Source organism: Anopheles stephensi, chromosome 3, assembly GCF_013141755.1.
Source record: "Anopheles stephensi strain Indian chromosome 3, UCI_ANSTEP_V1.0, whole genome shotgun sequence".
Lineage (NCBI taxonomy): Eukaryota > Metazoa > Arthropoda > Insecta > Diptera > Culicidae > Anopheles > Anopheles stephensi.
This window is the reverse complement of record NC_050203.1, coordinates 44,190,573-44,211,647: the sequence shown is the minus strand read 5'-3', so window position 1 is coordinate 44,211,647 and position 21,075 is coordinate 44,190,573. Positions and strand designations below refer to the sequence as shown.

Sequence of the window (21,075 nt, the reverse complement as noted above, 5' to 3'; positions counted from 1 at the left end):
GCCATTAATCGAGAAACAACACTGGGAAACCGTTTGTAAAAGGTGTACAGAGAGTTTTTTTTATTACAAAAAAGGTGTGCAAGATGCTCGTGTTTATGTGACACGTTTAGTTGATTGCACTAAACGGGCATAAACTAAAGTGGTGCAGTGGAGGGTGTTGCGTGTGTTACATTCAGAATTTAGACGCCAGTCTGATCACGAATCCAGTCGCGGAAGTGAGTGGTGCGCACATAGCCGGAAGGAAATCCGGCTTCACAGCCGACGGCAGCGACGAAGGATACCACACCGATCTGTACGGACTGGCCATTCTCGGTGACGGTCAGTGGGCCACCCGAGTCACCGTTGCACGTACCCTGGTTCGCGGCGTCCCGACCGACGGCGCACACGGTCGAGTCGATGATGGTGGCTGCACCGTACGTGCCCATGCACTGAATGTTGGAGATAATGTTCAGGTGGACGAAGTTGAGCGTGGTGGAGATATTGGGAATCGAGTCGCTCACACGTCCGAATCCGGACACGGTAGCCTCACGATTCAGGAACGTCTCGGACAGGTCAGCGGCCGGCAGGGCAACAGTCTGAATGTTGCCACCGAGCGGCATCGGCTCGCTCAGACGGATTAGACCGATGTCATTGTTCAGGTTTTGCGCGTTGTAGGCAGGATGGATGACGATCAGGTTGGAAGTGCGCACGGTTCCTTCGTTGATGTTGATCGTTCCGGCACGGACAGTGAACTGGATGACACCGACCTGACAGTGAGCAGCGGTAAGGACCCATTCGGCCGAGATGAGCGAACCACCGCAGGCAAGGGTTCCTCCAGCGGTCTGGCCAGACAGGAACACCTGGTACGGGAACTGACCGAGTGTTGCCGGGAACCCGTTCACGATGCGCGCACTGCGAGGAGCTTCACGCTGGGGCACGATCGACTGGTAACCGATCTCGCGGGCCTGCGAAACGAAGGATTCGTACGATTACCGTTATTGATTATTCTCCCACTCAGCGTAAGCTCTGTACCGAGTCGGATCTTACCTGGGCCGCGGCCAAACACGCCAAAACGACAACGATGAATAGTTTCATGATTAGTACTGACCACTACCGACGACTGAGTTACGGTGCTACCGGTTGCTCTTTTATATACATAAGCAGTGCCGTGCGTCAGTACTGACACTCGAGAGAGATTGCTGAATTACGTTGTGAAGGCGTAGTCTGTGATATCGATTTGATATCAGCTTCTAATGGTGACGGTTTATTTGTTTGATAAGATATTAAACCACTGCCTACAATCTGCTGTTACATGACCAGGCAGATGCAGTGTGTAAAATCTATTCATATCTACGGTTTTAAGAGTATTTTGTAAAGTCTCATTTCTTATCTGAGCGTTATTGGGAGAGAAGTCTATAAACCCGGCTCGGGAAAACACAGCAAAATAAGCCGCGACGGCTGCTGATTCCGGCTAGATTGTCATCATTCCTGGTGTGTCATTGTACACGGTGACCGAATTATCGCCCGGTTGAGCTAGTGGACGAACCAGACGTCCTAAACATTGGAAGTAGAGGCAAAAAAAAACTAAAACAAATCTCTGGATGATTATCTCACCCACAGTGAAATGTTTTGAGTCATTACAATCACAAGAAACATTAGCTGGTTGTAATATTGACCGAAATATCGCTAAGCTTGTTGGTGGTGGCACCAAAGGTGGCACCAGACGTCCTGAACAATGACGGAAGTAGAGGCAAAAAAAAAATCGAAGAAAAAAATCTCTGAACCAATATCTCATTCAAAGCGAAATGTGTAGAGTCTTTGACGAAACAGTGGCGGATTTTGCCCCTTTGGAAGCGGAATAGCATTTGGAGGCCGCTCCTATCACATCGATTCTGCTGATCGGAAGCCGAAAAACCGTCCGTCCGAAACGAGATCCTGCAATAAAACAAAACTGAATAATTTTAGTACGACTAAAATAACTCACGATCTAGAGCTGGAATCTCCTTCGTTGATACCTGGCCACTACTTTAAAAAGCCGCGTTAAAGTTATTTAACATTAACTGCTATCTTTAAATGACTTCGGAGAAATGCGATTCTTCCCACTGTCGTCGGGCAATTATTGATTTTTGCATTGTCGTTACCTTTCACCCTCCGGAAAACAAAAGTCCGGAATCTGCTATGCGTCGTTGCTGGATTGCCGTACCATCCATCCATCCATCCACCGCGCCAGGTCGTTTCCACTTTTCCCCGAGTGCCTTGGGACTAGAACATTGAAAAATGTATAATTTATGCCAATCTCATGCTTGTCCCTTTTTGTTTAACCTATCTTTTTGCTGGCGCGTTGTTTGTACCCAAGGAACAAACGGGTGGGGGACGCCAAGAACCGAACGATATCGAAGGAATATAAAGATTCTAGCACCCTTATCCCTCGTGCGTCTGTTGCGCGGTGTATGCAGGCTCGAGATTGCAGAAATAAAAGAGAAATGGGGGGAAATCGTCGGATTGGATCTGGGGGGCGGCCATTGGACCAACTTAAACTTTTTTCGGGCAAGAAAGGCCCGCATGCGAGATGTGAACGAACGAACGGGCCGAGACGTATGCTTTGCCTGTCGAAGTCGTGGCGCGCTCATGTATTATGCATTAATTTGTAAAAGTGGGTGAACGAATGAGGGAAATATTGAGTTGGTGACGGGATTTTTATTGAATTTCGGTGTTGATCCGCGACCAAAGAGCAACCGCCGGCGAGCGCTGCTGACGATATGTCTGATGCATCGGGAGCGAGTGCTGCTTGAGATCGCCTCGTGCCCAGGGCTGCTACGTATGCTGAGAGGTTTTTCTTGATTGCACATCGGTCGTTCGAGGGGACTGTGCGAGTTCAAGAGAATCGTTTTCCAGCGTCAAATTGTCGAACATGCATATATATATATATAGATTTGGGTTTATTCGTACAAAGCACAAGTTATGATACGTTGTTGTGTTGTGTTATTGTAAGAAATATGGAGAAAAAAGGGAAAGAAAAAAAAATTAAACTCATATACTATGTAAATAGCAATCGGTTTAATTTAAGCAACAATTATTTAAAGCATCAGATCAACCGTGAGCCTTCGTTATTAAGGAAAACAGATCACTCTCCACGTTCGTACAGCATCCAAGGGATTTCAGTTCTTGAATCATATAAAAAAATACGCGAGTGCGACTTATTTACGTTCATTCTATTATATCCGGTCCGTTTCGATCTGATTCGTGCCTTCCCACTCCTTACTTTTTCCACCAGACGGACCGTGTTTCGGTTTGCTTACTTTTGATTTGATAAGTGGCTTGCGATATATATATTCATTACACATTAATTTGAATGACAATTTAGACGTCCCGTCGCAGTGGGGTTCCCTCAGTTCTTGCTCAGATTGCTGCGAAATGGCGATGAATAAAATGTAAGGGACGCACAATTTTATTCCACCTTCTCAATATCGAGTACGGAATGCCTGCCTGCCGGAGCACCACAGTGTGTGTGTGTGTGTGTGTGTGTGTGTGTCGTGAAAAGTCTTTGATGGTATGTTGTAAAACGGAGCAATGTTACGCAGGCAGTGGTGATCCAGAGCGCCTGAGATAGAGGCAGATTTTTCGTACTTAATTGTTTAATATTACATTGAAGAGAAATTGTGGAAGCCGATAGTTGCGAGTGAAGTGGTTTCACTGGCGGTTTTCTATCCGATCTGTTCGATGGTGGCTATGTAATGCAAAATGATGCAGCCCCGAAAATAATGCCCTGCTACAGTGAACGTTGCTCCAGCGATGAAGGAAAATGACGCTTTACCATAATACACTCAATAACTCCGGGGTTTGGCTGCTAAAGGCTGGCAAAGCTTTAAACAAAACGAAAAAAGAGATACATCCGAATGGTTTTTTTCCGAGAAGCGGCAACATCTTTCCGCCGTGTTCCCTGATGTATCAGTAGTGATTTGATACAGGTTTCGACAGATTCGCCCATTTTGGAAATCTAGAGAAAATCATAGCCGATTCCCCAGCCCATCTGACACACGGGATCTTCTTCGTACCATAACCAGCGGCCCAGCGGAAAGGGATCATCGATAGAGCATCCGTTGTAAAAGTACATTCGATTTTGATTTCGAGCCACATCCTGCGTGGTACTTAAAATTCACCAAGTGCCGTCTGTGCTGCGTCTTGTTAGAATCTTGTATCCTTGTGGTGGCGCAAAAGAATATGCTAACACGTTGGTATCCCACCGCTAACGGTATAATAAAAATGACTTCGGTCCTGGCAAGGCGGAAGGATGGGAGGGTTTCGAGGAGGATAGTGGATGGCTATCAAAAAAATATGGATTCGATCAGACGCTAAGCGTTAGGGATATAACGTTTGGCCTTTTCCCAGCTTCTGATTTGACAGAAAGAGAGAGAGAGAGAGAGAGTGAGGTTCTCCGGGCAGAAAACCCTCCGAATGCCTTTACATTCTTCAGGGTACTCGCCCCTTTCAGCAGCAGACTCCACTGCTGCTGGCATGGTTAGGTGAAGAGGTATCAGAGGGCTGCGGGAGCACCACTGATGACAACGGTAATAAGATCTTGGCAAGAGGTTTCCACCGGGGGAAAAAATGGGCAGGAAGGACACATCGACAGAACGATAAAACTTATGGCCGAAACGTGGATGAATGCAAATGACTGCAGATTTTGGGCGAAAACCCGGGATCAGCCTTTCTTTGGCATCGTCTTGAAGATGGGACGGCGGTCGCCTTTTGGGTTTTAGGCACAGCGGGTGTTAAAATATGACGACACACTTACACTGTTGATGCTGCCCTGTGATGGCCTCTGTTAGATAATAGAAGGTAATTTAGGGACAAGTTGGTCCACAGAATACTTAAACGCTCATGTTCGGGCCGATACAACAATAACATGGCAAAAAATTGTAAATTATGTTTGATGAACGTATAAAACAGGTAAGGAAAATAGTTTGTTGAAAAATAAAATATGAAAAATTGTTAAATAAACACACCAATAGAAGAAGAAAGTGCTGCAGGGTGTCTCAACGTTCTTTTCTACTTTTTTCCATGCAATTTTTATATATTTTTATTCGGTTTGTTTTTCCATGGTTTCTCTATTTATATTTTTGGTTTATCACGATGTCGTTTTTACCGTTTCCCGTTTTATTAAACTTTCATATTTGTTTAAAACAATATTTTTACTTGATCACCAAAAGCAAATTTGTACGTGTAATTTAATTTCAATTTAGGAAATAATTGCTAAGTTATTTTGGCGTAAATAATTGTTTCAAATAATTTCTGAAATGAAAACAATTATTTCATTGCATTTGTTTGAATATTATAAAATAAAAAATACCTCGGAAACTGTCAAACAAATGTGCAACGAAACCATAAATATTAATTTAATTTTATAAAAAAAATATTTTATCATAATTTATTTTAATTCAGCGAGACGTGAGTAGCTCCATCGAAGCATAAGACATAGTTCATGCTAGTTTAAGCTCGGATTTAATAAATTAACCCTGCTAAATGTTAAGGAACAGGAATACAACTTAGGACGCACAGAAGGAATACAACTTAGGTCAAGAATCCGAGGGAAATTCCTGTGCCCCTGTATACGAAATATAACATTTTACTGACTTTTAATAGGAATTATATTTTGTGACTAGTTTGCTAACGGTGTTGTAAGGTTTTTCAGGATAAAACTGGGATTTGAACAACATTAAACAATCATGCATTCAAATGGGAGACACAATTTCTATTCTTAATTCGTAATTGCTGACCCCAGATTTAACTTTAGTACGTAAAATTGGAACTTGCAGGTTAACCTTATGTTCTTTTCCCCTTTTAAAATTGTCATTTAAAAGAATTGCTATTTCATATAACTATATCAACTTCTCAAACACTTACACACACACACACACACACATACACACAAGTACGGAGGGAAATCTCAGCATGAGGTACAACAATCGGCAAAGAAAATAACATGCTCAGCGAAAAGAGCAACGATTGTTAGCTGCGCCGTGCACGGGAGACAAGCTTCAATCAACTGCACTACTCAGGGAAAACACTTGAGCATAGCTACCGAGGCTACTCAATTGAATTGTGCTGCTGAACGTAAATATTTTATTGCACTTTATTTATAGCTTCAAGCGGAAAATTGTTATTTTATGAATTGCACAGAGGATGGGAAATTGCTGTGCATTCACTCTGGTGGAAGAGCTCGACCAATTGATTTTATTCAATGGTATACTGAAGGGAAATCAAAATAAAAAAAAACAAAATCTGTCAGAGGTACTTTGCGCCGAAAGCATGTAAGCTGACGTAACTTAAATAGATGTATGGAAATATCTCCAAACACAGCAGTCATATTCTAAATTTGTCTGAAAACTTGTAAAAATTATATTAGTAGTGTGGGTTTAGCAAAGAGGATAGTTATTTTGCTCCCAAACCGTTTGCCATTTTAATAGGTTGGCCTGTTGCAGTCTAGCTTGGGCTTGTGCGATAGCATTAGATTTGCAGCCTCTATCATTAAAGTTTTATTGAATGGGCTTTGATAAACATACTGCCATCCGTGTGAGATCCGGTTACCGAGCTGAAGCTGATGTCATGAAGATGGGCTTGTCGCAGCCTTTCACGTGAGTACATAAGCACAATTGAATTTTCCTGCATGTTAAACCATTTATGGCCGACCATTTACAATTAATTAAGCAATACGCTCCGACATGGGTACACGCAAACGGGTGCCTCTCATCTCAGGAGACATGCCTTTAATGCCTTTCCTCCCGGCAGAAGTTTGTATGACTCGGAGGGGTTCATATTCCGCAAAACAGCAGCAAGCAATGCCAAATGTTGTAAGCGTCCGTGACGAAGCGCCTGTAACACAGCGTTCCAAAATTGTGTTTCGAAATAAAGAATTATCCTCAAGGCGAAAGTTCAAATAAAACGTATGGAACGTTTAGGCCGTCATGTTTGTGTTATCTTTTCCTCCTTTTATATGACTTGATGGTGATTTCTTTTTCCAAGTATAATTTAATAACGCTTGCATACACGTTTAAAATGTCTGCGATTTTTAAGAACAGCTCTAGGTCGATGTTACTTAAGCCGCACGCTGAGCATAGTGATACCTAGTGCACTCGTTCAGTAAACACAACTTGTATGCATTTAACGTATACTAGATCGCTGATATGCAGTGGATGCAGCTTTATCTTATCGTTCCAACGGTCTATCCGAAGCCGATAACACTACCAGGATGTTAGCAAATTCCTAGAAAGATCACGTATCTAAACTTATTTTTAGCCTAATCTTTATTTCATATGATGGTTGGTTTTGGAGCCGATTTTGCACCCATGGCTTAACGGACGGTTTAGAATGAAGGGGAAAAAAATACACTGCCCATTAGCCAACATGTAAACTGTATACGCCAATGATGTAAAAATTTCTTTTTCGATGCGCAGACCAGCTGACCATCTGCTGATTCAGATCGTTTTGGAGAAATTATAGCTCTGGTGTTTCGCAAAAAGCTTGGAGCTATGAGTCAAGAAGTATGTTTCCATTATCTTCGCAGGATAGAGTAGCTTGCCTATTTTGTTGTTATAATCTGGATGATGCTATCAAAAATTGAAAACACAGTGTGAGAATTACTGCTAGTTTTAGAATACGAAACATTCCATGAATTTAAATTTTCGAACTAAGACGAGAGAACACACATAGATAATGTAAACACACACTGCTTGACGCTACACGAATTGACAACCAGGAAATAAGGATGAATTTTGAATGAATTATGTATGTAAAATGAACTAGGACGAATGAATAAACAGTTACAAACGGAACGACGCCAAGACTGCACGGGTTTCACTTTACAACGAATTTTACCGCAATAATTTCACCAGATACGAGAATATTTCTCACACACAGTTTAAGGGACTTTGGAGTGTTTCTTAATGATAAGTTAAGCTTCGATGACCAGTTACCGTACATCGTTATTAGCGGCAAGAGGTCATTGGTCTGTTGTGGCATCAGGCACGAGATCTAGAAGATCATATAACGCACAAAATACTTTAGTACTAGTAGTGGATTAAGACCCCCTTGGGGGCCCTAAGCAGAATGAAAGTTGAACCTACAACTAACACGTCGGATGTGTTGGCCATGGCCATATATAGTTAGAGTCAAAGGTCAAGTGGTGATATTATATAAGGCTATGGAGTTCGAATCCTCGTTCCGAGTAATGTATTATGAATCACACGCGACATTTAGTATGAACGTTACGGGTCTTACTTGACTCGCGATCCCTTTCTAAGTAGTATTTGTTCCGGGAGTCCTTGTAATCGTAAGTCTTCAGATATGAACCAGCTATTTGTGTGTTAACTTTAAGTTCGTTTTACGAGCATAACTGTGGCCTGAGGGCTGAGGCGACTGTGGCGCGAGTCTTCACACGGCAGGACCAGGGTTCAAATCCCATCCAGACCGTCTCCCCGGACGCAGGGCTGACTACCTTGCTACGGGTGAAATAAAGTCACAGAAAGCCAGAAATGGCAGCCCGAAATGGACCGTACGCAGGACTGATTTATCAAATCAAGGGAGCCAAATACGGCCAAATATCAGAATTCTTGAACTTCTAGTGCCAAAGGAGTAAAATGGGAAGGTGTTAACAAAAGGCAGTCAAAATTGGTAGGTTGGATAGGAGGTTGAAGAGCAAGCAAAAAAGAAGTACGTAAAGAATCTTATCTATATGAGATTGGTGCCAATTCCTACCGAAAGCGTGAAAATTTACGAAGGACGTATTTCGATTTAGGAAGGATTTTAAATGCGCTTACAATCTGAAGAAAGATTTGAAACCATTTAAAATCCAATCGGCCACTCCAGCTAATTGACATTCACTATCACTAATACGCTACAGATAAATGCAATGTAAATCACATATTCAGATAGAACCTTTAGGAAATATAAATAAGTTGTTATTTTGGAAAATGTTAAAGCTATTCTACAATTGCATTATAACAGTAGGCTGAGTGTAAGAGACGAATGAAGTTAGGGACTCAAAATCTGTTTGAACTTAGCACTGAACCACCTATTAAATTGAACAGCTTGTTATTTTGAACATGTTTGCATCAAATTACCGGTCAATACATCTTTTCGTATTGTTGCATGATGATTCTTAAAAGTTTTGCACATCCTCTAATGGACACGATCGTAGACGATGTTAAGCGGAAGAGCATTCAAGTCACGCTCGAGCAAAATTAAAATTGATGCGAAGATTATTCAAATTTTATTGTATTTTTAAACGATTTTCTCCCCCTAAACAACATGCACACAACCGGTGCTAGTAATTAGGCTTCCGCTGATGACGCCTGAGGTACATTGGCATTGCGTTACCTTTGCTGATGCCATCGCTATTTACTAGTAATGGTTATATACCAACAAAAAAAGTGGTTGAAACGCATTAAACGAAGGTGAGATGGATGGGAGTTTCAGTGCAGTGTACTAATAACTACGGGCTTTGGATCCACGGAGAGTGTTGTTGTGATGCAAGACAAAATAATACTGTGATTTTCAAAAGCATCGTGTGTTGTGTAAGAATTATTTCAAATAAATTTAGATTAAACTTTTGTAAAAGTAGATAAAAAAATCCAAACGACACATTGAAGACTAAAGGATCGTTTAAAGCATTTTGCTGCACACAGCATCCGTCACTTTTCTCACAATCAAAGGGCGTAGCTCTAACTGCCCTAAGCTAGCAGATGGACTGAGAATGGGTAAAATGGCTAATAAAATAATTTATTCATGTTTCATGAAACACAGAATCAATAAAGATCTAATCAGGGCCGAAATTTGGCATATGTTTTTTTACGATTATTTTGATTGCTGAAAATTCCACCCAATCGTTCGGTCCGCAGCATGGCGTTCCGTAACTCGGAGCTAACTAAATGGGCAGTTGTATTTAAATTCCTTCTTTACCATTTCCCTCTCAGTCATCTTCCATATGGTCGCCTCCATCGTTTGCATTACTTATTTTGAGCCAGTTATTTTGCTTCTAACCGATATTGTTCTCGCTTGTTTGCTCAACATCATCCCCTTTCGGACAGGGAACACTTGCTGTATACTCCCGCTCGTCCTGGGCGCTCATCTGGGGCTCCTCTGTTCGGCAGGAGATAGGTAAAATATGCAGATGAGCTTCCCCGCGTCGGTTTGATGCGTAAACAACAACGAAGAGGAGTTTTGCCGAACCGTTGCACACCATAAACGAGCTGGTGAGCGAAGGGAGATTGTTTTGTTTGAAGCGGGTGTTCTTGATCCCACAAACATAAAGGATTTCGGGAGGGTGGTTGAAACAAAAGCGATTGTTGTTGAGGTTATAAAGACTTAAATTTAATCGTAGTCATTGACGTTTCGTAGAAGTTGGCACAATTTTTGTACTTAAGCTTTGACAATCGTTTTATAGCGGAAAACTGTACAGCAAAACATGCTTGAAAATAATTTAACTAGCGTTGAGCTTTACGGCTGTGGAGACAATCCTCCAATATCCCGCACCGAGAGGATCGATTGTCGTGAGTTGAATCTTGTTTGCATCGGATCCTAAAAGGAGTATATAGATCTGAGTGCGCGCAAAAATCATAACAAACACGTACATTATGGGTGGTAAATTTAAAAGGAAGAAAATACTGTAATGAAACCTGATTGAATTGTCCTAATTTTCATATCAAACTTGTATCACATTATATCCGAAACTGCCAAACTGAACTGAAGCCAAAAACTTCATATCCGATTCTTTATTTACTTTTTTGCGAGTATTTGTTGATTTATAGTTTTTGAAACTTTTTTATGTTTCTATCATACTTTTTCGCATAAGTGTAGCAATAAACCGCAATGTTCAGAAGTGGTAACCGATAGGTTTGAAAAATTCGGGTCGATTTGTTGACGAGACGAGTTAGAGGGATTGGCCTGAACTCCTTGTACCTATACTTACAGGTCGAACCCGCATATGCTTAGCTGCACTTGTGGATCAACTCAAACGCGTAGCACAAACGAGTCGAGTTCGATTCCCTTAGGGACGAACTCGGCTCCGGGCCGATCCGTTAAAAGAGCCGTGTGACCTACCGCTATTACAGATACTACAACTTGTTTAAATCTTAAAAAATAAAAAATAAACACAGCAAGCCATCTCACGATAAGTTTGATCGGTTCCAATATTTCAGTGGATATATGGAAGATCCTGGTGATTCATTTCTGTAGGTTGCGCATCGCTGTAAGAATGATACTCGCCAGGCTTTGTTAGGCTGGTAATGTCATGAGATTGATACCGGATGATCTAGACCGTCAAACCCTTTCAGGCCGTCTACCGACGGAAGAGGTGTTTGAGTCTACCCCAAACTTATAAAGAGTGATGGCGTTGATGCCTCTATCAAAAAGGCTGGGTTAGTGAGGTGCCAAACGAAAATCTACATTCGGTTATTTGTTGTCAGTAAAACTTACAATAAATATTTGAAAAACTTTATTGTCAATCGTTTGAATCAATTTACCATACTATAATTACAAAAAAAAAAAAACATTTCAATGAGTGTTTGAAAAATGGCAAATTTGATAGTTAAAACACTTTACAGTTTGAAGGACGTACGGTTCGTTTAGAGTTCAAAAGTGTGGCGCAGGAAATTTCCAGTTGATGACAAACAATAAAATTGTTGCACACACGACGAAGAAAGGGATCTTATGCGTCGTATTGACTTGTGTAAACCTCTACATCGAGCAACGATCCGAGGGCGTAGCGGCCTAGGTGGGACGTATATGTTATGTGCTCAGAGAGTAGCTTTGGGAAGTCGATCCGGCAGTCCAAAAGTCCCGCAACAAATAGTTTCTAGGCGTTGCAAGGACGGATTCCAAGCTGGCTATTAGGCAAGCAGCAGAGGGCCTCCATAAAATGGAGGCATACTCCTGTACCGACCGAACCAAGGACCAGTAGAGAATCTTAATGGAGGCCGGTTCCGGTATGTGTCGCACTGTTTAAATTGACATTTAATCCTGTGGTTGTCGTGCTTGTTGGTCACCAGTAGTCCATAGACCTGGCCGTTGAGGAAACTATGATTGATAATAATTACCGTGCATGAGCTGATTAAACAGTACCAACTCATAAACTCATCAACACAAGGCACCTTTAATGCATTGTCACCCGGCAAGGAATACACGATCGATTGAATAACATTACATGAATTGATTGTAATCAATACAAACTCAATACCTACACACAGTTACTGTGTACAGTACACGAAAGGATCGATCCCGAAATGAAAAGTACATAAATACAGCGATGAGCTGCGTGTGGCACACGCACGGGAAAGGCATGCGTGAAACAATAAAGATGAAAGTTGATAACATTTCCGTGTGGTATCGATACCACCGAAAAGCATGAAAGAATATCCCATTCTTCCGTCATCAACCAAGCGTTGTTACTTTTGTTTTCTCCCCTGGGTGTACTAGTACCATCACAGTCAGAAGAAGCTCTGATTACATTATCATGTTGCGGTGGCTAGCGGAGCTACATTTTGTCGGATTTAATGACTTGCTTGCTCATTTTAGCGCCAAACAACACTAGCGAAAAATGTACCACATGAAATATATAGCATCGATTTCCACTGCGAGCGAGGCAAGACATGCTTGGTTGGGTATTACAATTGTCGAAGGGACGGTGCAAAGTCGATTAGCCGAAAAAGACGGGCATTTACAACAATAGCCAAAGTTACGGGAAAAACATCGCCTGCTGTGCAAGGCGCAAGAGTTCCTTCCTGCAGCAAAGTGTAGCAACTGTGGGGAAGCTGTGGTGTGGCAAATGGAGCTGGACAAAACTTTGTCGCACACAAACGGTCGGTGAGTCAAATGAGGCTGATAGTGTGTACGCCAACGAAATGATTTGATTTGAAGCATGAAATTAAAAATGGTTTCATCTCGAAGAAGTCTGGAAGTGTACTTAGGGTCGTGGGCCACGGTATGTGACGGGAGAATGGAAACTTTTTGCGTTCGGTGGTTGCCTTTAATGAGATTTTGTTAATAAGTTAATTTTCAAGTTATGGTGGTTTTGTTGTCGTCGATTCCATGTAAAAGCGAGGCAGTAAACAGGCATCAGACATTCCGATCGTTTGCAGTTGAATGAGTTCCACATTTTCGCCGCGATGGGCTAGTATTTGGTTTGAAGGAGGCCAGTTGGATTCCTCGAACAAAATGCATCTTAGGTAGAATAGAGTAGGTTAGAATTGGAAGGAGTAAGTTAAGAGAGCATAACTTGGTGCGCATAGTTCAACACACCACTGAACTGAACATCCTGGTCAGCTCACATCGCTCAAGGCAGCCGAGCAGTATCCGCGATGGTGGCGCGGTTTTTCACTCCAAGAAAACGTTGACGTAACTGGGAGTGATCTTTGTTCATCGTATCATCTTCGGGCCACATCTCAGGAACGCTTTGGCGAAATCAACTTTGCTTCTGAATACGCTAACGCGCATAATACCAAATCTTGTGGGCCCCCGTGCCAGCCGACGAAAAGTAATCGCTACAGTTGTGGCCTCAAAGGTGGCCGGAGAGCACTGAAATCTTTGTTCCATCCGCTAACACAGCAAGTGTGTAGCGCATAATACTCTTGCTGTGTGGTCTCAGAGATGATACCGCTGCTTATCCTGATCTTGGAAGGCGCTAGATGCCACACTTGGTACAGCCAATACGTAGCTGCATCGGGCGTTGGCCAGACGTATCGACAAATACGTCTATACAATCATTCTGAAAACTATTCCCTAGGTTAATCTTAGAGTGGCGGTTAAGGTCCGAGCATCCGGCAATCCCCAATGGTCCCGTTGTTTGCAACGTAAAACTAAGTCCCTTTAAAAGGTTTCAGCACGATAACGATAAAAGCCATATATAGTAAGCATATAAGTTTTGATACGATGGCGCAAGTATGGTTGACATTAAGTTTAATTTAAAATTTCTGTAAAACCCTGATAACCCGCTGTTACAATAGCCAAAATATAGCTAATTCCAACTCCCTTCACTGGATCACAAATGATCAATGGAAAATGAAGTTTACCGAACATCGTGTGAAGTATTCTAATTACTGCTGCCGTTGTAATCCTCCATCCTTGCGCCGTGTAGCGTCAGTACAGCGCCACGCAGGGATACAAGCAGAGATCAAGTGCAGTTCAGTGTTTTCGTTAATACGAAGCCCAATCAACAATGAGCTGCTGCTGCACGATGGGCTCCCGGCGCATGGCGTTACGGCGGCTTCTGTGGATTTCATCATCATCAATTTTATGGAGTTTGAAGGGACGCAGTGTGTGCGCGCGCAGGGACGAGACGAAAACGAGAACAAAATGAACTGAACAATGCGAGCATGTTTGCCAATGTGTAAGCACATGTGGGAGTACGTACGACGCCGGTGTTGTACTACCCTCTTGATTTTGAACCTTCCCATCGATGGGACCTTCCTGCCTGTGAAGCCATTAATCAATTTTTCCTTCTATTTCTCTAGCACCTATTTTTGATATGATGATGCCGTACACGGACAATTTATTGACACCCTGGACTGTTCTTGTTCTATGTGCCGTCCCATGGCAACGCATCGAAAGGCTGCCAAGTGAAGGATTTAACGCCAGCTGAAATGTCAAAACCACATCCAGCACGAGAGTAGGTCCGGTGCCGAAGCGGGAGCAGCGGACAAGCTTGTGGGTGATTTCATTTCGGACGCATGTAAGCGTCCATGTCGAGCAGACCCGGTACAACCATGGGAAAGCGAACACCCACCATTAGACTAACAATAAACAAAGTCAGCTTTAATTAGTGAACCCATTGTGTGGATCTTCCCGCTCCGTGTAAAAGGATGATGATTTGCACAGGGCTGAAATGTGCGTGCGGCAAAGCAAGGTTTTCAGCACTCGCTCGAAGCGACCTGCACACGTCGGCACATATGCAAGACGCAGATTATGTACCCAGCCGGTGGAAGAACTCAGTAGTAGCGCAAACGGTAGGAGCGCGCAAAATTCCTGCAGTTAGTCAAGACTCGTAAGCATTTCGTAACGCATGTAGAGCTGAAACTAAACCACACAAACCACACCGCGGGGAATGTTTGCCTGTTTCTTACTTGCAAGCTGAGATGAGTAGCATAACCAATAGTAGCGGAAGTGGGTTACTGGAAAGAGAGCCTGATCCTATTAACAAAACCATGTGTTATATGGTGCAATACTATGAATGCAGCGTATTACTTCACATCTCGTATTACGTTAATTCAACTTATTCCTCATATCTAGTTCTTATCTGCAGTTTCAAAAGAGTCAAAACACGTCGTCAAATACTTTGTCAAACAAATGTTTAAACCTGTGCGCTCGCCGTTAGAATGCCGAATTATAGTTGTAGCAGCATCCACGCGTACAGTGTTGGAGGGAAAAGTTTTTCTACGTTTCAACAGATCTGCAGCAAAAGGGCTGATTTATCGTGGTTCTACGATTAAAGACATATGATGGTATCTTCCTTTGTGCGCATTTCCTGCCATTCCTCGCCGGGCGGCGCAGAACGGGTGCAGAAGGATACGTTTTTATGTGATAAAAGTTATTCCACTGACGACACAAGATAACTCCGACACTCCAGCCTTCCCCGCGAGTGTACGCTACGTTTTTGCCCCGTCCCGTGCAAAGCGTTAATGTCATAATAGTTTCGTGATTGTAGGAAATTATTAAATTTTCCGCCCGGTTATACGTGGTGGAAAATTTTAATTAAATCATTTTCACTTGACTCTCGAAGTTTAGATGTACTTCCTCTTCGTCGTGTTGTATAACGATGCACTGGCAGGAAAGCTCTACCGCAGTGGTAATATCTTTTGAGATGATTTCGCTTGTCGTATCATATTTCTTGGGATTGTTTCATCAGCGAACTGTGTTTTCATCCTGCTTTTAGTATTGTTAGCGTAGTGTGATTTATTTTTCCAGCTTTTCGTCTTGTGACAGGAGTTAAGGTTTGCGACATTTACTTTGTCAGTAATTAACTTGTTTATAGCTTCTAATGTGAGCAGAACTTGAGCTTTTGAACTACGATAACACAAAGTCAAAGAAGAAAATGTATAAAATTAAAGATTATAATATTAGACAATTACAACAATTGTGTACAACAACAAACAACAATTACTACAATTAGTAAATTATATACAATATGAGACGGCCAATACAAGCCATATGTACTTCTATACAGACTGCCAAGAGCAAGCATATACTAGCAAAAGGAAAAGTATCTCCATCTCAGCAAGTAATCAAGAAGAGAAGTAGTCATGTGGCAGTCATTGTAACTGCTGTTCTGGTGTGCCTTTCTTCGAATATATCCCTATTGGAATCCTCCTCTCTCGCTTATTCTCTCTCTCTCGCTCTCTCTCTCTCTCTCTCTCTCTCTTTCAGGATGATGTGAGTCCGGAACACATTTGCCGTTCACTTTTGGTGAACCATAAGGAAGTGATGCTTGCACGAACGTTATCTGATAAAGGGAATCCTGTTTCCTTGTAAATTTGCGAGGAATTCGGTAGCACTAGGTTGGGATAAAAAAGGTCTGGCTAGACTATTCCCCTACACGACTGCGCTTACTACCCATTCCGAACCGAACCGTTGTGAAGCACACTTCATCTCGTTTTCTCGGTGGAAAATTTTAAAATAATAAAGAGCAGATGTTTTTAATGTTTTTCTTGATTCGTTCCCGTTAAAGCACTCTTTCGCTCGGGGAGCATTATAACCTGCGATGTTTTGCTTTCAGCAGATAACTGGGGGGTTGCTTGAACATTTTCAGATAAGTGGAAGTGGCGAGTTTGAGTGGCGAGAATGGCGGAGAAACAGAAGAAAAATTGTCTGCTGGAGCAAGTTTTGTACGGCGACTCGTTGAGATCGTTTCCTTTCCGTTGTCTTGCCGTTTTTGCCTTTTTTAGCAAAGCGATTATTTAGAAGGGATGGAATATTACTAAAAAACAAAGGGGGCCATTTATGATGATACCAAATGGCGCATCCATCCGCTTACGCTGTGGGGTGGCGATGGGCGGAGAATATAGATGCTTGAAATTGGAACATTTTATTTAATCTTCTTTACACCACGATGACCTTTTCTGTCGATCGACAATCCGTATCATAACTTCTTAACTTGTCGAACAATGGGTACCAACTTATTGCTTCCCTTCTGTCAAACCCTAAAAGACAATGTTTTGTGTATGAAGACGTCAAAGGAGTTGTTGTTCATTAAGACGTGGTTACAAGCCATGTTTCCGTTAGATGAGTTTATCTATTGCTGATTGCCTTTACGCGCTATTCTGTTGTCAATTTATTGATATAGATATTGAGTTTACTGTATAACTATTATAATTATAACTCTCATGATAAATATGTCTTGACGCCGGTCTGTGTAATTATGATTGTGTTTGCTTGTAGAATCCTGGGCCTTCCACAAATATTCCACCAAGAATTTATAACGCTAATGTAGAGACCGGCTATTTAAGCCATATTGTAACAAATGTGATAAATATATTTGCCTTCTTTTTTGTAGCATTAAATTGATAATTGTCAATAGATAATTGCCGTTTATATTAAATACATAATACATTCTTCGATTTCGAAACGCTCTAACACTATTTTTCCCACTTTAGAGGTCCTAATCTCAACCGAACCGTCTCTCCATTTACTGTTTGACTGGAAACTTTTTTGGACTTGATTTGGACCTAGTTTGTCCTTACATAAACATACGATGTGATATAGTTTTTCAATTGCGAACGATGTAATTGCCTTTTTTGGCAATTATGTTTGGCCAAATGTTTGGCTAGAACGGTTTAACTCGACATCAACTGACATATGTAGCTTGTTTGACGATAAGAATAATAAGTCTTTCCATCTGAGTGTGAAACTCGCAACCACGAAATAAAAGGAAATAAAAAGAAGCTCTTGAGCATGTCTGAGAATTATTTGCAATTTCAACAGAACAATCAGCACTGTGATAGCGGCTTTGGTTCTCACAGCTTGCTAGTGCTGTTCGCAAAACGATGCAACGGTACAATAATTTCAATGTTTCACAGTTTCTTCGTTTACAGCACCAACAAGCAAAGGCGCAATGGAATGGAAGGTCCGTTGATCAAGCTATAAGACACAGAAGAGGCCATCAAGGGGTAATTCATGTCGCTAGTACATAACACCACTATACAACCTTTTTCAGCGTTTGCCACCTGGTTTTGCACCTGGTGGTCACTATTTGCTCTTACCGCTGGTTCCCACCGGAACAACTACACTATCATCGTCCAGTGCAACAATTACGAGTGCTACTTATGATCCAAGGTGTTGGTCCATGCTTTTGTTATGGGTTCGCGTTTCCCGACCTGTGTGCCTGTGCGAAACACGGTGGCCGCAAGACGCTCAGACAGTTCAGCCAAAACCCCAAAAAGAACGTGGCGAACGAAGCCAGAAACGATTCAACAGTATTTATGAAGGCAGAGCGAAGCCTTAAGCTCATAACCGTAAATCATTGTCCGAAAATAGCAAATCGTATTGGAGTTTACTCGTTGGGTTTTTGCAAGTCTCGTCCTGAGCGCCCAGTAGTCCTGGGCGGGGGAAGCAGTGGGACGGCTCCTCGATCAATTCATGGTGCCCCACTCTGCTTTGCCGTGCTCGTTCATAAGAAAATTTATGCTTTTACGAAATCTCTCATTTTTGCCGGGGTCCGGGAAAAGGTGTGCCATTTGGGCACCTCGGAAAGGTTGTAAATAGGCCATTCAAGTACGCCCTAGTGCGAATCAACGACGGCATCCCACGCAAGAAGGTGTTTTTGTGCACTAATCCCCCGCTTCTTGAACATCATGTGGCAAAGAATTGGCTGTAGCAGGAGCAGTAGCAGTGGCAGCAGCAGCGGCACACCTACTGAGGGTACTCTTAAAGATTACAACTTCCCTTGTGCGTCGAGATTCCATCGTATCCGAGCGGTGATGAAATGTTCTAGCTAAGGACCGATAATAAGAGAACAAAAGTTGTAAACCCTGTCGTTGTGCAGCCGAAATTTTGCACCCTTCTCGTGTATGTGTGTAATGTGCCAAATCAAACGGTCTGCTCGGGCTACCATGGTTAGAGGATGCGCTCAAGGACCATAGACGAACAGCTAGGGTAAGTTGTCAATAACGAGTATGGTAGCGCAGTGAAATGAGTCCGTTCAGCAACATTAGTGTTTGTTATAGCTTCACGTAAATAGGGTTTCTCTTGAGCAGAACATGACGATAAAGTGTACGAGTGTGTGTGTGTGTGTGTGTGTGTAGTGAGGGAATTTGTAATTAAAGCCAAGCTTAAGACATGTTCGATTAAGATTGATGTCGAACGGAAAAGAAACTCTTGCATAGTTAAGAAAGGACATGCCTAGGGAAGCTGATCATGGTTTCGCTTTGATTAAATCTGTTGCAAGGATTACTAAATCTTTGTTTAAATAATTTATTCGAAGCAACTCGTCCTTGGCCAACGGGTTCCGAAGGTAATAAGAGTGTTTCATGTTTAACTAGATCTAGTAATCGTTCAGTATTTGATTGCATTATCCTCAAGAATGTAGTGTTGACAATCTGAAGACTCGGAAGATTCGAAAATTCAATATCTTGAAAGATTCGAATCGCATTGGATCCTAATTGTCACATTCGATTCAGATTCGATTGGGATTCGACTTGATCTGGATTCGATTCAGACTCCGATTCTATTGGAATTTGGAGTCGATTGGGATTCGATTCGATTCGTATTCGATTGGGATGCTATAGCGATTCTACAGGGATTCAAAGGAAATCGACAGGGATTCAATAGGAATTTGCTAGGGTTGCTTAAGGGATTTATAGACATTCTATTCGGATTCAATAGGTCCTTACCTAAGTAAGGATTAAATATACTCATTTTTCACGATGCCTACCAATGCGAGTAAAATATATTCACCTTTGCATCCTGACTCATGAGTCATGAGAAATTGGATTATTTCCTCTAGGGTTTTGTTCTATGACTTTAAAAACTCTCCGCAACTCTTGAAGCCACTTTATGCATTCCACATAGTAAACTTAACTTTGCAGATAAATTCAGCATCGAGCAGTTGATGACCATTAAAATGCTGCCAAATGTAATCCTTCGTGTGAAAGAAGTTAAATTTCCAGGACCCATAAAATATTCGACAGATTACGAGCGGTGAATATGGTCTTCTGCGGCGCCAAAGGTTTTGAATGCAATTTCGAAGAGAAGCGAACCAAAAAAAAAACTTTAAACTACCAAAAGCTCTTAAGATTTATTCTGCTGGTGGGGATCGGTCGTGTACGGCGTTCTTTCCCATCTGTGTGTGCCTATTTGTGAGTTGTGTGTGTGTATGTGTGAGTGTTTTTTAGATAGATATTCGCCCTCTCCCTACTCGTTCGGCGTGGCAAAGGTAATGTGGGGGATGCTTGATGATAACTTTGATAACTTTTCCGACCTGCGTTTGTTGTAAATGCCATCCTAACTTACCGACCGATGCGATGCGAACCACTTCGCCATATGGCCTAGGTAGATTTTTCCTTCGGCGGAGTGATTTTTCGCATGGTTTTGGGGTTGCGTTTTACTATCATTCCGGTTGTCGGTTTTCTCGGGGTCGATGGGTTTTTCGCCTTCTTACATCCTTCTTTTTCAATAGAGGTTCGATGGTCTGGTGGGGGAGAAAAACTTTAACTGGCAAAAGAACTAGAATGTGCCGAGAAGAAGGTTTTAGCCCTGCGCCGAAGATAGATGGATGCGGGGAATCGAAAGTTCAACCTCGATTCTCCTCGAAAGTTCAACTTCAAGCCGAGGATGGTCGTCTGATCTCGGCAACATCTTGGCCTGTGCTGAAGTAAAAACTCACCGTGCTAATAGTGACTGAATAAAAAATCAGGGTTGTAAATAAAATTACCATTTTGCCCAACGCAGGGCTTTGGGACGTTGAGTGTGTGTGTGTTGCTTATCGATTATAAATTTATTGGTAGATTTAAATAAATCGTCTAAATTGTTTCCGACGCTGAATGCATGCTGGTAACCAATTTGTTAAAATATATTTTCAAACACAAAAAAATTAAAATACATTTTGACATTCAC

General features: G+C 42.1%; 1 protein-coding gene across 1 annotated transcript; it reads right to left on the bottom strand.

Moving 5' to 3' along the window:
* Positions 1–36: 36 nt before the first annotated feature.
* LOC118511013 (brachyurin-like) lies at positions 37–1,156 on the bottom strand. Its single transcript, XM_036053541.1, has 2 exons — positions 1,027–1,156; positions 37–944 (listed from the first exon to the last, which is right to left on the bottom strand). The coding sequence occupies exons 1-2, from the start codon at positions 1,072–1,074 to the stop codon at positions 180–182; spliced, it is 813 nt and encodes a 270-aa protein (XP_035909434.1). The 5' UTR covers positions 1,075–1,156; the 3' UTR covers positions 37–179.
* Positions 1,157–21,075: the final 19,919 nt, after the last annotated feature.